The sequence below is a fragment of the Rattus norvegicus genome, chromosome 2, assembly GCF_021556685.1.
Source record: "Rattus norvegicus strain SHRSP/BbbUtx chromosome 2, alternate assembly SHRSP_T2T, whole genome shotgun sequence".
Classification (NCBI taxonomy): domain Eukaryota; kingdom Metazoa; phylum Chordata; class Mammalia; order Rodentia; family Muridae; genus Rattus; species Rattus norvegicus.
The window spans coordinates 46,553,199-46,570,070 of NC_141535.1; the positions used below are offsets into that span (position 1 = coordinate 46,553,199).

General features: G+C 43.7%; 1 protein-coding gene across 1 annotated transcript; it reads right to left on the minus strand.

Annotated features, from left to right (window-relative positions):
• Window positions 1–208: 208 nt before the first annotated feature.
• Gzmk (granzyme K) lies at window positions 209–8,277 on the minus strand. Its single transcript, NM_017119.2, is given in 5 exon segments — window positions 209–451; window positions 1,348–1,617; window positions 2,357–2,492; window positions 7,801–7,948; window positions 8,193–8,277. Coding segments are annotated over 5 exon segments (777 nt in total). The 5' UTR covers window positions 8,254–8,277; the 3' UTR covers window positions 209–289.
• Between the last annotated feature and the right edge of the window lie 8,595 nt (window positions 8,278–16,872).

The following is a 16,872-nucleotide window of genomic DNA, read 5'->3' on the forward strand; positions in this document are numbered from 1 at the left end:
TGAGGAGTATGGATGGAGGGAGGGGAGATATTTCTTGATATCCATAAAGACAAACACAGACTTCCACGTTTTATTTGGAATGAAACCAGAGTGATAAAAAGAAATCATTAATACAAGTGAGAAAAGAATATGGCTCCCTAACAAAATGAATTTCTAAGGAACAGAAATATACCCCAGCTGTGCCATGCTCTCCCTATAACCAGCTACCCCCGAAGAGAAAGCCAGTCTGCAAGCTTGTCCTGGAAAAAGAAGCAAGTGACTGGCAGATCCAAGAAAACCACTTGTCATCTCAATGTGCACTCGACGGGGCAAGCTTGCTTTTGATCCAGGTCTGATATTTCTTAGTCAACAGGGTGTAGACTCCAGGCTTGTTGGAGATGCCACATTTATAGCCCCCAGAGACTAGGGCATGGAAGACACCTTTGCAGATCAAAGGACCACCAGAGTCACCCTGGAAAAGGAAAACGGGCAGATACTTAACCACAATCTGAAGGTAAAGTTCCCTAAAGCCACCGTTGTTTTCAAGTGTTTTTAACAGTCTTTGATTTCTCTTTTTTTAATATTTATTTACTTTACATATGAGTACACTGTCACTGTCTTCAGACACACCAGCAGAGGGCATCAGATCCCATTACAGATGGTTGTGAGCCACCGTGCGGTTGCTGGGATTTGAACTCAGGACCTCTGGAAGAGCAGTCAGTGCCCTTAACTGCTGAGCCATCTCTCCAGCCCCAGCCTTTGATTTCTTTGTGACTCAGAGTGCCTAGCAATAGCCTCTTATTCAGAAAAGGCTCTCATGGCTGTGTCTGTCTGTCTGTCTATGAATGCCTCTCTTTGTGTTTGCCACTCTGTCTGTAACTACGAATTTGTCTCTCTGTTCATTTTATGCTCTGTTCTCTCTGCCCTGTGTCCATGTACACAGCCCCTTTGGCAATCGGTGAGTTTGGAGCTTTGCTAGTTAAAAAGCAGGTAGGCATAAAGTTTTAAATTATCCACCGGAACTAAAGAAAATCTCAAAGTTGTGAATTTCAGTTTGACACTAGTGGGCTTGGAATCAAATTATCATTGAGCCGGCAGAAAAGAAAAGCAGAGAACATTAAATGTCAGGATGGAAGAAGATGTACTTCACCTTAGTTCTCCCCCCTTTTGTTTGATTTTGTCACTCTTGCACATTTGAAGATGGCGTTGTGCATGTGACCACTTGGTGCCTGGGGTGGTTAGAGAGGACCCACTTTAACAGATCACACAACCGAATCCTGTCACAAGTGAAGCACCCACAGAGGAGTGCTGTGGCCTTTTGGTCAAAGAGTTGGCTTTCAGATATGAGGACCAGCTAAGGATGCTTACCTTGCAGGAATCCTTTTGGCCTCTGGCATCCCCTGCACAGATCATGTCCTTGGTTATAACAGGTTTATGGTTGTAGTAGCTCTGGCTGTTGCAGCGTTTTCTACTTATGATGGTAACAGTGACTTCCTGCAGTGTATCAGAGGTGGTTAACACATCTGGCTTGGTGGATCCCCAGCCAGTAACCTGGCATTTAGTTCCATCTCTAATATAGTTTTTGGATCTCAGGTGAAGCAGTTGGACATGCTTGTTCAGTTCTGCAGCCGTGCGAAGCTGACCGACAGAAAAATGAGTCAATTATTCTTCCCCAGCCATTTTCTGCAATTAGATCTCATTTGACTGTGCATTGGGTGTGTGGTCCCTCCCACACACCCAATGAGTCTGACGCTGTAGTTTTGACTGTTTTTTTCTGAATGTGCTTTCCATTCTCCATGGAGAACACTGGTGTTTGGGTGGGGGAGCTTACATGGAGTATGAGTTCCACCCCGTCTGGAGCAAACTGGCCTTTGCCCTGCATTGGATGGTTTTCTGCGGAATGACATGTATAGGTCGTGACTTTGTGGGCTGGGCTGCTTCCTGCTGGAGAGGGCCCCAGAGTATGGTCTAGACTACATTTGGACTGGACAAAGCGTGGTCTAGACTGAGTTTTAACTTATTTCTGATTCCCCGAAGTTACTTGGTTGGCTCTGTTACATAAACAACCGTTGTAGTTTTCAGTTGCTAATGTAAAAAGCATTTGTGGGAAAGCATTTCCTGTGAATCCCTGGGTCTGCTGACATGTTGCTCTTCTGTACGGTGAGTGGTAGTGTTGGCTTCTATTGTACAAACACACCTTTGATGCATTCATGATTTTTTTCTTTCAGGAGAGGATATGGGATAACGTGAGCCTTCATAGACTATTTCAGTCACCACAAACATGGGAGGGTGCTGCCGAAATGCCTTCATGTGGTCAATTAACTGAGCGACCCCATGTGAGAATGTTGAAGGGATAGAGGGAGGCAAATCTACCTACCTTTATCAGCATGATGTCATTCGTTCCAGACTTAAATCCTGAGAACGGGATGAATTCCTTAATCTCAAATGTCTGTTTCATGGGCTCATTCTTTGAAAGAGAATGTGCTCCTAAAACAACCGTGGGAGAGTGGCCTCTGGAAAACATGAAAGGGCAAAGACAATGGAGGCAACACAGTGGTGGCCAAACCTTCCAGTCAGAGCAGGAGATGACAGAGAGCCAAATGCATGAAGGACCAAGGATAGACTCCATGATGTAGGCCCCAGTATCCCATCATGGATCACTGGTATCCTGTCCGTGGGCTCCATTACTAGTACCATTGCGTCTTTCCAACAGTGTTAGATGTTTAGATGACTAAGGCGCGGACACGATTACACCGGCTCATCTGTCTGAGGCGATTCCTTTTAGGTAGCATGGGGCCTGTTACATAGCAACCAAGGACACTGGAGTACATTCATAGCCAGAGGTGGGAATAGGAATGGTTTTGCTCTGGGGAGTTTTGGCAATGTGTTGGGACCATTTGTGGGTTGCAGATTATTTCCTGTTGTAGTGTATTTCCAAAAGCCACTTCAAATAATTTCTGGGTACAAAGGTGCTAAAAATGACCAAGATATAGCCTAGTGGTTAGAAGGCTCCTCTGCCATGCACCATGCTCAAGGTCCTGTACTCAACACACACACACACACACACACACACACACACACACACACACACACACACACACACACAGGAACAAGAAAAAAAAGAAAGAAATATGCCAATGCCGTTCCCATCATAAAAGACTAAGGCAGGATTACTACAAATTTTTCTGTAACTCAACTGGTTACATAGCCTTTCCTTAAAAGGAAACTCTTATGTTTTGGAAACTCTTATGTTACTGGAAAAAGAAATCGAGGCAGGGCACAGCAGACACACATGCACTCACACACACAGATCTGTGTTCTTAAAATTAAAAGGGGACACGGGAATGTAAAGCAAAGGAAGGGATTTTGTTTCGAGTTCAGAGACCGTGCCCAGGCCTGCTGTGGGAGGTTGTGCACATGGCAGACCTGTGACTGCCTGGAATTACCACTTCTTGGTTTCTACCAGAAGGGCTTATTTTGAAAATTCCAGCTCTATTTGTTGAAAAGTTTGCCTATTGCAAAATCAGAATGCGGATGGAATTTCTCAGGGGATGCAGATTGGATTTCCTAGGATTGATTCAAATTCAAATCCAACAGGCCCACTAACCCAAAGCTCTGGAGGGCTAGGAAGATACAAAACCCCCAGGATCGACAGGCTAACAGGAAAGTGTGCGTGTCTGGAACAGCTCTCCCATGGACAGACAGACAGACAGACAGATGTGAAGTCCAAACCCTGCTGGGAAAGGTAGATTTGGACGAAGGGAGATGACCAAGACCTCTAGGCCTCCTTCGGCTGTCACGCAGTTCCTCGACTAGCTATTGACTTTGAGATGTTTTGGTTAATTTTGTCTCCTTTGTTACAGGCTAACTAGCCCAAGCAGATCATTGATTTTCAACTGTCCTACCATGGTCAAGCTTTCTGCCTGTGGAGTAAATATAATTACCTGAATTACAGAATTCTCTTTTTTTGTTTTATTTTGTTGTTTATTTGTTTGGAGACAGAGCTCTTCCCCTCCCTATTCCCCGAGCCCCCGAGACAGGGCTTCTCTGTGTAAGTCTTAGAACTCACTTTGTAGACCAGGCTGGCCTTGAACTCACAGACATTCACCTACCTCTGACTCCTGAGTGCTGGAATTAAAGGAGTGGTCACCACCACTTGACTGATTCTACCTCTTTAAAACAACAACAACAACCCCTTTTTCTTTAAACGCACACACTCACACACACACACACACACACGCACACACACACACGCACACATGTACCATGGTGTGTGCACAGAGGTCAGAGGACAACTTTCAGGAGTCATACCTTAGGTCATCAGGCAGCTTGGCGGTCAGCTCCTTTACTTAATGACTCCTCTCCCAGAACTCCATCTCTTTATTTGAGTCTAGCTATGAATTCGCACAGAAGAGAAGTAACTGTGCCAGGCTCATTGATCTGTACATCACACAGTATTTCTAGGAGTAGCCTTAAGCATGCGGAGGGATTCGTATGGAGTTCCCCGAGTCCCACCCTGACTGTCCTGTAATAGAATTACATGCTGAGTAGAAGCACACTATTGCTTATAGCATGTTTTATCCTTCACTGTCTGCTGTAGATGACTGTCAATACTGCCTCAATGGAGCCCAACAATGCTCTAACCCCGGTGAAAGTCACTGGGTTGCATTTGTCTCATTAGACCTCTAATTGCTTCAAAGCGACCCATCCCACACAGAGAGGGCACAGGAGCCAAACCCTGGGTTTGTACACCAAGGATAGTAGGATAGTGTTGTTTCCATGCTGCCAGCCTCTCTCACTCTTTTCCCTGTATCAAACTTCTCTAGCATCTTGCTTCTCTGGCCAGTCTGTCTTGATGTTGAGCAGAGCTCCTGGTTAAAGCCGTTCCTGAGGTCTGGCATCAAAGGCCGGGTTCCGGTGTCTTCGGATCTCTCAGACAGAGAAACGTGGCTGGCTGTCAGAAAGCAAAATACTCCCAGTCTTGTCCCATCATCCATACAAGAGGACCATCACATTCATTGCCACGAAAGGCCACAATGACAATAGGTGATAACGTTTGCTAAGGTCTTGGGCTTTGCCCACTGCTTTTCATACATTTCCTTCACTAAAGCAGCAGCCTAGTGAGGTCCTGTGAAGATGATCCTCATTTTACAGAGGAGGAAGCAGAGATTCAGGTAAATTGAACCCAAGAATGTAATAGGTGGAGGCTCTGGGATGTTCATCCAGGCAGGATAAGAGCCCCTGATTTGGGCAGGGGATGTAGTAGGACAGCACCAGGATAAGAGGTTTGCTTTTGATCTGTTAACGTAAAGTATGCAAAAGCACTTTTCTCTTAATGTATTTCCTCTGCCTTTCTTTCTTGTAGACAGGGTCTCCATAGGTGTTCCAGGCCAGCCTCGAACCAGAAATCATCCTGCCTGGTCTTCGGAGTGCTACCATGGATAACTGGCAAGACACTGAGGGAGGAATAGAGCACATGGGTGGTGGAGAGAGAGAGAGAGAGAGAGAGAGAGAGAGAGAGAGAGAGAGAGAGAGAGAGCCTTTCTCCCAAATTTGGCTCACTCTGTCACTGTGCTGAAAGGGAGGCCTGGCTGGGTAAACTGTTCCCTTGGGAGCCTTTGAGTACATTTGTGGGAAGCCACCATTGAACTGTTTCATAAATATTTTGAATTTCATAAGGCTTAATATTTTTCCAAGCAGTGATCTGCCTACATTTTTACACCCAAATGTCCCTTGGAGGAAATTCGATCCACATATTTTGGAGTTGTTTATATGCCAGCCATTTAAAATAATATTTAGCAAGTTTTTTTTTCAAAAAAAAACAAAAACAAAAACAAAACCCTTTTTTAAAAGGTCCAAGACCACATTTCAGTTCTTCCTCCCTCTATTCCTCCCTCCCTCCCTCCTTCCCCTCTCTCTCTTTCCTTCCCTCCCTCCCTCCTTCCCTTCTTTTTTCTCTTCTCTTTCCTTTATCATCATCATCACCATCATCACCATCATCACCATCATCATCATCATCATCATCATGTTTTAAACTATTTCCTTCCCTCAATTTGGGAATATGCTTTTCTTGAGTTGAATCTTCTAGACAGATTTTTCTTTTTTTTCTTTTCTTTTTTCTTTTCTTTTTTTCTTTTTCTTTTTCCGGAGCTGGGGACCGAACCCAGGGCCTTGTGCTTGCTAGGCAAGCGCTCTACCACTGAGCTAAGTCCCCAACCCCTTCTAGACAGATTTTTAATAATATCATCGCCTTCCTGCTGGGACTTCATACACCATGTGCCACATTTCACACTTAGCCCCACCCTGAACCCTCTCCTTTGTTTATGCTGCCTGCTGCATTTGTTGAACATATCTACGTTTAGCTCCTTGTCTGGGGAGCTGTGAGTGGTCGCACATCTGGAGAGACCTTTGCCTTGAATGAAATTTTCTAGTGCTGCAGAGAGAAAGACAGAAGTCTGTGTGGGCGGGGGAGGGGGTGCAAGGTGAGTGAGGATATGGTGGGATCCAACAACTTTGTAGAAACAGAAAGGGCGTCTTTCCCTTATTTTCAGTTGTCTGAGCTTCCAACATGGTTCCATTAAAATGGGACAACCATACACTATCCAAAGCAGGGGGAATCAGAGTCAGTTGTTTTCTTTAGATGCTATTGATGTCTATATATAACAATCTTTGGAAGCCATGTATATATATTTGACAGTGCCTATCGATCCTTGGCTAGTCTGGAGTTCAGTTTTCAGACCAGGCTGGCATTGAACTCACACAGATTGCCTGCCTCTGCTTCCTGAGAACTAGGATTAAAGGCATATGAAGCCATGCCTGCTCACTTCTTACTGATTTTATCCACGTTATTTTGTGTGAGTGTTTTGCTTTATGTATGCTTGTGCACCACGTGCACGTGTGCACTGATCAGAAGAGGGCATTGGATACCTGTGACTGAGTTAACAGATGGTTGTGAGCCACCTTTCGGATTCTGGGAATGAAACCCTCATTTTCTATAAGAGCAACCTGTGCTCTTAAGCAATGAGCTATCTCTCCGGTCCCTAAGATAAGTTTCTAAGTGAAGGGCTACACTGTTGTAAGGAAAAGAGAAGTGAGATCCGGGATCCAAGCTTTAAAAAGCAAATGGAAACAGAAGAAACAAAAGCAGAATACTCAAGGGGTCGCCACATCAGGGGGGTCTACTGTCTTACCTTTGCAGCAAGGTAGATTTTATACTGCATCTTAAGCTGAGAGGGACTTGGAGGTTGTCCTCCATGGTCTGAAAAGCTTCCCTTTAAATACCCCCAAGCCCAATAATCTGCTCTGCTTTTTATAAAGCCTCTGAAGTGGCGCTCCCCCAACCTCAGGAAGCGGCTGTCTCTTACTGCTGTGATTTCCAATCTAGGAATTCTAGGGTGAAGGGTAAGGCTGGGGAAGTAAGGAATCTGCAAATCCATCGTGAGTGCACACACGCAGAGTGTCCTCTGCAACATATCTGTGCTTACTAAATGTGTCAGTTATTCTGAAATACCTTAAAAAAATAAAAACACCAAGTCTCAAAACCGCACCAAGAAAGAGACAGTAACTTTCCCTTGCACCCAGGCTTCCTTTCAGCAATTTCAGTTGCTTGTGGTCAACTGCTGTTGAAAGATTACATGAAATATTCCAGAGACAAATGATACATGCATTTAAAATTACATGTTAGAGTAGATTGATTTAATTGTCCTTTTATCGCCATTGTTAATCTTACTGTACTCAGTTCCTTGACTAGACTTTATCTTATGCGTGTCATTTATCCTGGACATGGACCACCACATACATGGAAAAGCACAGGGGACTCACCGAGAGTAGCAGTGGGCGGCTGTTAGCACCCACTGCGGATGGATCAGGACTCCTCCACAAATATGCTTGCCGCGGTACTGGATGGAAGCCATAAAAGGCCTGGAATGTGGCTGTACTTCTCTCCCTCCAATAATTTCAGTATGGAAACCTGCAAAAGTTAGCCAGAAGATTTTTACATGATCCAGCAATGGCATCTAGTTCCTCTGATAGGAGACAGCATTATCCTTATATTCCGTTCCAAGACCAATAAAACAGCGGTGGTACTCAACACTCTACTTCTCCTGGTTAGCAGTTGTATAAACCGAGACAGGTAAGAGGGACAACACTGTTTACAACATAATCACTGAAGACTCACATCGTGTGCACACGAGCCGGGGATATGAGATACTTACTCTCTGAAGACATATAAATCCCGGCCACAAGGAAAACCAGAGCAGATGAAGAAAAGCTCATAATTACAGGGCCTCGGTGTCGAGGAGCGCCGAAGAACTGCCTGCTTCGTGGTTGATGAAGGAGATTCTGAAGACGGGTTTTGGTTCTTGTTGTTCTTGCAAGTTTCTCACCTCACGTCCCCAGACGTGAGCCTTTTCACACCCCAGGTTTCAAAGCATCTATCGGTTTGGGGGTGGGGAGTTTTAGTTGCTGTCAGTGTGTGGTGGATGAGGGTTCCTGGTACAAATGGTGAAGGTATAAAATCTACTCAAGCTATGAGACCCCAGTGAGTTGTTGACAGTCCAAAGCTATCCTTTGCTCTAAAGCCGTGGTTCTCAACCTGTGGGTCATGACACCTTTGAGAGACTCATATCAGATATCCCGCATGTCAGATATTTGCATTATGAGTTCCTACAGTAGCAGCACAATAAAGCTGTGAATTATCAATAGAATAATTTTATGGGTGGAGGTCACCACAACATGAGGAACTGTATTAAAGGGTCACAGCCTCAAGGAGGTGGAGAGCCAGTGCTCTAAAGCCTTCTTCTCCTCAGCATGAAATGGCGCCTATCAGGTTTAGTTCCTCTCTGCTTCTCACTTGGGCACGGGTTTGTGATGGAGAAAGGCAGAGCCTTGCACAGATCCTCATGGCTTCCGGTGTGACTCAGTTGTCATGTGACTATCATCCAGGGAAACCCATGTGTTTCGTAGCATGCACATTTCCTTTAAATGTGACCAGATTTGGTTAAATTTTAGTTACATTTTTTTTCTGGAGATTTAATAATGTTATTAAAGAGGAATATTGGTAACATATTTTAATTCAAACTCTCTTTGACTCAATTTTAATTGAAAATGACCACATGTTTACCCAGGGCCTTAATAATTCTTTAAAAAGAACTGCATTTCCTCGTTCTTCCCAGGAACAGAGGACAATGCAAAGCTGGGTCTCTTCATGAACATTCTATCCATCAGACTCAGGGTTCTGCGGAATTATTTTCATACTTAGTATGCAAGTTCATACATTATAATGTAGGTTCAAGCGTACTTACATAGATTAAGCACGAGAGCCCTAGCCTTTTCTTTTTAAGATTTAAAGATTTCAAAAAAAAAGTATTAAAACCAAGACTGTTATGCTTTGTAGATGGCAAGAGAAGCCTATAAAATTGTTCTCGTTTGACAAGAAAATAAGATTGAAAGTTAATATTATCCATTACATAGCATAATTTAATGATAGGTAAGTTGAATGCCTTAAGCGGATGTTCAAAATTCTCTTTCATTTGTATCTTCCTGTCTCTCTCTGCGTGAAGAAGACGGGACAGCAATTGTACGTCCGCTACACTTGAAAAGGCAAACTGCTAGAGGTTCATTTGCCCAAGGCCACAGTGTTGGAACTGGGCCAAATCTCCTGTATTGCCTGCAGTTGCATGGAAATTAATAATCTAATGTCAGTACTGGGTAAGTAGTATCCCATGCAACCCTGCAAAACTTTCCAAACACTGAGCCAAAGGAGCACACCCAGGGCAGTGACTTCCTACTACACTCAGAGAGAAAAAGGTGAGATGGCGGGAGGGAGCTTGAGAAAAGCCACAGGCTTACCAAACCAAACCTGTTAGCACCACCCAAATGTCCCTCGAACTGTCAACCGACCTCCAGTATTACTGACATTCCCTCTACTGATCCCTAGTGAGCCTTTTCCCCAAGTTGCCAGGTGGGCATGATTGTAGCTGTTCTTAACCATATCTTCTTGATGCCGGGAACAGACAAGGTTGGTTGATTTGTAAAAATGATTGGGATGCAAGTAAGATGTGAACTGTAAAGAATGGTTTCAGCATGGCGTGGTTGAAACATCTCTGCCAGCTTACTTCTTTACAGTAAGGACTCGCACCTGCATAGCTTTTGTTACAGATGGCTAAACGTTTCATCTGGATTTCCAGGGAGGTGGCTGCCCCTTCACCTTGTTTTATGGGTGGAGAAACTGAAGCTAAGACGGTCTAGATCACCCAGCTAGCAGATAGCCCCTAAACCCGTATGCGCTGGCTCCAGACTTCATGTTTCCTTCAACCTGACTACACTGTCTGCCCCGTTCCCTCTAAGAAGCCCCTGGCTTACACACTTCAGGAGGTAAGCTGGCTGTGCCGAAGGGAAAAAGGATTTAGCTTTGGACACTGCAATTAGACATGGGTGAGATTTAGTTCAGTTGAGAGGAGAGGCTTGTAACTCTTCTTTTTGTTGCTGACCTGGAAAATTCTGAGAATTGTGTAGGTCTTTAATAATGAGTTACTGGGTTTTGGCTCTAGACCCCTGTGCTAGTTAATAGTATCGTCTGCGATTGTATTTGGGATCCTGGATTTGAAGACTGTAACACGATGAACTGGGTCATCTCATTGATTTCTGGGTGTTGGTTTTTTTATTCTGTTGAGTCTGCTGTGGGGAGAGCTATGTTTGCTTTGGATGGCTTTTACGGCAGCTGTACTCGTCAGAGCAAGTGCACGGTGCTCAGCCTGTGACCGGATCCGCACATCGCATCCGGGCCTTGCGGTCCTCTGCTGTGTTGTTTAGCTGTCACCGTTAGCTGCTCTGAGAGACGTTTGTGACGATTCTGTATTTTACCTGACAAACCAGCTGTCCTGATGCTTCCAACACCACATGTTTGTCCCTTGGGGGATGTCTTTTGTGGCTCAGTCACCTGTGTGCTGAGTCATAAGCCACACTATATAGGGACTGTACCTCTTGAGGTGTGGCTGATAAACTTGCCAGTTCGAGACCTGTTTATGATTCATTAGGAGCTAGACAAAGACAGAAACTGAAAGCCAGCATTTGAACAGTTCCAGCAATTCAACAAGGCCTTACATTGATTTTTAAATGAAACATAGTTTACTCAATGATATTAAAAAGTTAGGCATGTCTTTTGTATGCCTTTGTTGTTTAATTAATTGTTATACTCATTTGTATTGAACAAGAGTGTCAGTCCATGATGGACTAAAGGTCAAAACAAGTTACAACACACACTGCTGGCCTGCCCCAGTATAGGACGAAGAAGCTCTGAAGACATGACTTGGAAATAGATGAGTGTCAAAACTTCCTGGTGATTTCCTGTCTGTGTCCTTTTAAAGCTGCTCTGTCTATGTGGGAGGTCAGGGCATGCAGGTGTCAGAGGAGGTCAAAGGGCACCGGATGCCCTGGAGCTGGAGTTACAGGAGGTTGTGAGCCATCTGACGTGGGTGCTGGGAACTCAACTTGGGTCCTCTGGAGGAGCAGAAAGCTCTCTTAATTGTTAAGCCATCTCTTGAGCCCCATTTTAAAATTACTTTAAATTCCATTTATTTATTAAGGTGTGTGTGTGTGTGTGTGTGTGTGTGTGTGTGTGTGTGTGTGTGTGTGTGTCTGCACACACTATGGCATATGTGGAAAGGACAACTTATGGGAGTGGATTCTCTCCTTTCACCATGTGGACCCAGACGTTGACTCTTGGTATCAGGACTGGTAGCAAAAGCCTTTACCCACTAGCCATTTTTCACGCCACGCACACACATACTTCAGAATCTTTTAAAAGAATCTCTCATCATGTCCCCAACTCTGCAGCCCTCCCCAGCCTCAGATTCTTGAGAATAGCGCTAGTAGAATTTTACTGCATCCCCCTCTTAGAGACCTCCATTGTGTATGTGTGTGGCGGGGGGCGGAGTTGATCTCTGTCTGGTAGTGGTTTAACTAATTTGTTTATTAGTTAAACTTACAGTTTAATTAATTCACTTGGCAATAGTCTAATTAATCTGTTAGCAATTATAGTGAAACTGTGGTTTGGCAATTGAACTTGGGAAGAACACTGGGTGCTATATTACAATACAATGTTCAAAGGACCTAAGAAAATGTAAATCCTATAGCGGGTAAAAGCCGTCTTGCCCACAAGGGTCTTGACATGAGTGACCTTAAGAACAAAAACAAAACGTATCAAGGTGAACAAACAAGTGTGCCCTGAGTGTCAGAGCTGCACTTTGGTATAAATCGGGCTGAGAGGCTGGAGGCTGGGTTAAGGCGTTTCCTACGCTGCTTTAGAAGGCTGCCGTGTGTCCTCTCTTGGATAGTCATGGTGATGAAACTTGTTTTATCCTCCTCTACTTCGTCATTTAGGCAGAACGTATTTCTGCACTATTATCTTTATTTAATATTAAGGATTATTTTCTAACCTCCACCACTGCTTCAGAAATACAAGGAACACTTTAACACCCTCCACTCTTGGACCTTTCCGAGTCACTTGTGAACTAAACGGGAAGAGGACAGACACTGCCTGCCCTGAGAAGGTCTTGACCTAAGCAGAAGCCACAGGCGAACACCTCAAGGGCCTGGCCAGTGGGATGTCTGTTGGAACGGCCTGCCTGGTTCTCCTCATCTGCCTACTTCTTCCTCCAGCCTTCAAGCTGCTGCTTTATGATACGTCCTCCTGTTCTTCTTCAGGGTGGCCTTGAATTCCATTGTCTGAGTTCAAATGTTGTGAAAGAGATGGGGAAAAGTCCCACAGAGGGTGGTCCCTATGATGTCACTGGACCCAAGGCAGGTCGCTCACACTGTCTGCAATGTTTTTCTTAAAAGATTTACACATGTGAGAATCCTGTCAGTAGGGATGACTGCCAAAGAAGGTCTGCAGCCTTGACCTCTCATCCAAACTCCGGTTTTATTGGAACACAGGCCTTGCACTGAGGAAAGTGAACATTATTTGGGCATAGCAGAGTGTTGGGGAGAAAACTGGGGTCAAGATGTAAGAAAAACTAATTGTGTGTGTGTGTGTGTGTGTGTGTGTGTGTGTGTGTGTGTGTGTACATATGGAACACTTATACTCATAGGGAAGTGTAGCTATCACACCTCATCAAAAAAGCTTTCTCCTCCTCCTCTTCCTCTTCCTCTCCTCTTCCTCCTCCTCTTCCTCTTCCTTCTCTTCCTCCTCTTCTTCTTCCTCCCCCTCTTCTTCTTCCTCTTCCTCCTCTTCTTCTTCCTCCTCCTTCTCTTCCTCCTCCTCTTCTTCTTCCTCTTCCTCCTCTTCTTCCTCCTCCTCTTCCTCCTCCTTCTCTTCCTCCTCTTCTTCCTCTTCCTCCTCCTCTTCACCTTCTTCCTTTCCTCTCTCTCTCTCTCCCTCTCTTTCTTTCTTTCTTTCTTTCTTTCTCAGCAGATGGAGACCATTACAGAAACCTAAAACTGGTCAAATTCAGAGAACAACCACATGGTGCCAGTCCTAAATGATACATCTACTACACAACCCTTACTCATAAGGCTGAGGGAACATGATGGAAAAGGGGGTGAAAAGATTTTAGGAGCCAGACGACCAGGAACTCAGTCATGAGATTGAGTCTTCCATATTGACAGGGAAACTACTACATACTGAAATTTCAAGAATATGCTTAACTAAATAAGACCCAAACAATGCCAATATCAGTTGACGCACCAATTCAGGTGAGGGAAATCTCACTGGGTGCTGCCCCCAGATAAAGAGAAATTAACAACTGATGGGAGATGGAGAATTTGTTTTCACCTGGCTGAGTCCTCTAATTGGTTATTCAAATACAAAGTGATCATGCTTAAACCATATACATATGAGCATCACTAAATGAACTCAGTATATTGTATTTATATGTATATATTAATATAATATATTATATTATATATGTATAAATAATAAAATAAGTCATGCTACTCAGCTTCTTCTGGAGTTTTTGTGAGTAACCCTGAGACTCCTAGCAGCTGGGGATATGGAGATATCCTCTGGCCACATCCTGTAGCCAGACAGGACTTCCAGTGAAGGGAGGGGGTCACCTACCTAAACACAGAGTCTTCAACCCACAATTTGTTCTGCCTACAAGAAGTACAGGGATAAATACAGAGCAGGCATTAAAGGAATGGCCAACCAATAACTGGCCCAACTTGAGACCCATCTTATGGGAAAGAGCCAGCCCCTTACACTATTAATGATACTCTGCTGCGCTTGCAGACAGGAGCCTAGCACAACTGTCTTCTGAGAGACTTCATCCAACTGCTGCTGCTGAAAACAGATTCAGAGACCCACAGCCAAACCATAGGCTGAGCTTGGAATCTTGTGGCAGAGTCAGGGGAAGGAATGAGGGAGCTGGAGGAGTCAAGGGCACCACAGAAGACCTACAGAGTCAACTAACCTGGGCCCGTGGGGAGAAGGGGAAGAGGAACAGGGCTGCGATCAGGCTGTAAAGTGAATAAATAAACAAATTAATGGAGAAATAAAGAAAAGAAAAATAGGCCATGAATTTGAGAGGACATAAGGGTGGTATGGAAAGGGTAGAAGGAGGATGGGGAGGAGAGAATGAGGTAAATATGATGTATATATACATATATGTATGTATATATGTGTATATATAATTTGAAAATTGATATAATAGAAAAGAAAAACAGAAGATAGCACAGGCATTAAGAGGGAGGAAAGGAATAAGCACATTATCAATGAAAGAAGGAAACAATCAAAGATAGCAGAGCTTATAATGAATAAATTCCACTTATAGTTGAACAGCTCAGACATGTGAGATATGTCCCATATTTCACATATAAAATATGGTGACATTTCATAACAGGAACAGGTATAGTAAAAGGAGCGAGTAAGGTGATGAGTTTACCACCGAGGGAAACATAGTAATTACTATAGTCAAGCCAAAACTCAATAAATATTATTCATTCACTCATTTAGCATTTCATCACTTTCACTGGGAATTAATTAATCTAGAAACTGCCAAGCAATTCTAATTATAGTTGGCAGAACTGTGGAGTACGGCGCTATAGGAGAGCACTTGTCTATTAATGTAAGGAACATGGAGATGGACATACATTCCCAAAGGTTGTTGGCTAGCCAAGTAACACAAATGCACATGTGAGTGCACACACAGATTAGTGTGTTTGCTAACACACACACACACACACACACACACACACACACACACACACACAGAGGCTAACGTTTAACTTCCAACATACAAGCTAGCTTTCAACTTGTTCTTTTTCCTTTCCCTCCTCCTGAATCTGGAATCACATGCATAAGTCACGGCATCGAGCCCTACCCTGCTCTTTATCACAGATAGTTCTGGATAGGTCGAATACTTTCTATGAAGAAATTAACTCATTATAGATGTTAAGTGAAATGGTAAACCGAAAGCAATGTTTAACTAACCTGGGGTCATAGGAGCTCACGGAGACTGGACCAATGGGGTTATGCTTTTCACCCTTCCCAGTCATAGCACGACCCAGCTTCAAGTCTCCCATCTCTGAACCTTCTACCTGGAGCTAATTCTAAATCACTTTGCTATTTTTTTTCTCAGATTTTACTTGAAAGCACATAGTTGCTGGAAGCCGTAGGCTTATCCTTTTAGGGTGAGAGCAAGGTAATCATTGTACTGTAGAACTTTTCTCCTGGCTTGAGAGATGGCTCGGCAATTAAAACCATTTACTGTTCATGGAGAGGACCTGAGTTCAGTTCACAGCTCCCACATTTTAAAAGTAAATATGCAACCCCTTTTTGCTAGAGAAAATTCATCTGACACTAGGTTTTAAAGTAGAACTTTTATAAAACTTACTGATGATAAATCTTTTTAAAAATGTTTAAAAACTTACTTTATGTATACAAGTACACTGTTGCTGTCTTCAGACACACCAGAAGAGGGCATCAGACCCTATTACAGATGGTTGTGAGCCACCATGTGGTTGCTGGGAATTGAACTCAGGACCTCTGGAAGAGCAGTCAGTGCTCTTAACTGCTGAGCCATCTCTCCAGCCCTGATGATAAATCTTTAAAAAAAAAAAAAGAAAAGATTTTAAAACAATTCTTTAGCATATTTGTGATTTGATCTAAAGAAAATTGTCATATTAAGGAGATTGATGTAATTTTTTTCTTTACATGAAGATTTTAACATCAGCTGAATATTTAATATGAGTGTCTTGTGTATTTTCAGAGTTGCAGATAGTTTGGTTTTATAATTTTCAGTCCTGAGAAGGCCACTGCACACAAATACGTAGTACGAGCTGACAGAAGTCCGTGTATGGTTAATCTAGAAATTAATGAAAATTCTATCTTAATCTCAATCCAAACGTCATGTGTTTATGAATCTCAAGTTGGAAACTCAAATAGCAAGTTCAAAAATCAAGCCCAGTACATCTGAAAAATAGACTAATTTTCCACTTAAATACTGGGAGATGGCAGTATTTCTCTGCCTGAACAATGTCTGTCTCAGCCTGGAAAAGCCAAAAATCTGCTAGCCCTTCCGCCCACAAGGCTGGATGCGTTAAAATTCCCGATTTGGTTCTTGAGTCCTGGAGGGTACCTGGAGAGAGGCAACAACCAAGATAATTAACTCAAAAGTCAACCATGAGGTGAGACGAGCTGTTTCCGGCAGCACTGGACCACAATGCAGCCTGGGCTATGTGTGCTTTGAACCAAGCATGCCACCCTGGCGCACAGAGCCAAGGAACCCTGCCTACAACACCTCCACTCGCTCAAGTCTGAAGTGTTTTGAATTGTGGTGGTAATTCTGTATGCATAAAGTTTTCCACTCTTGTACAAATTATTCAGTTATGGAACACAGAGACTTTGACAGTGCTCTCCAGTCACTGCCCTCAAAGGAGTGCCTAGAAGCTCGG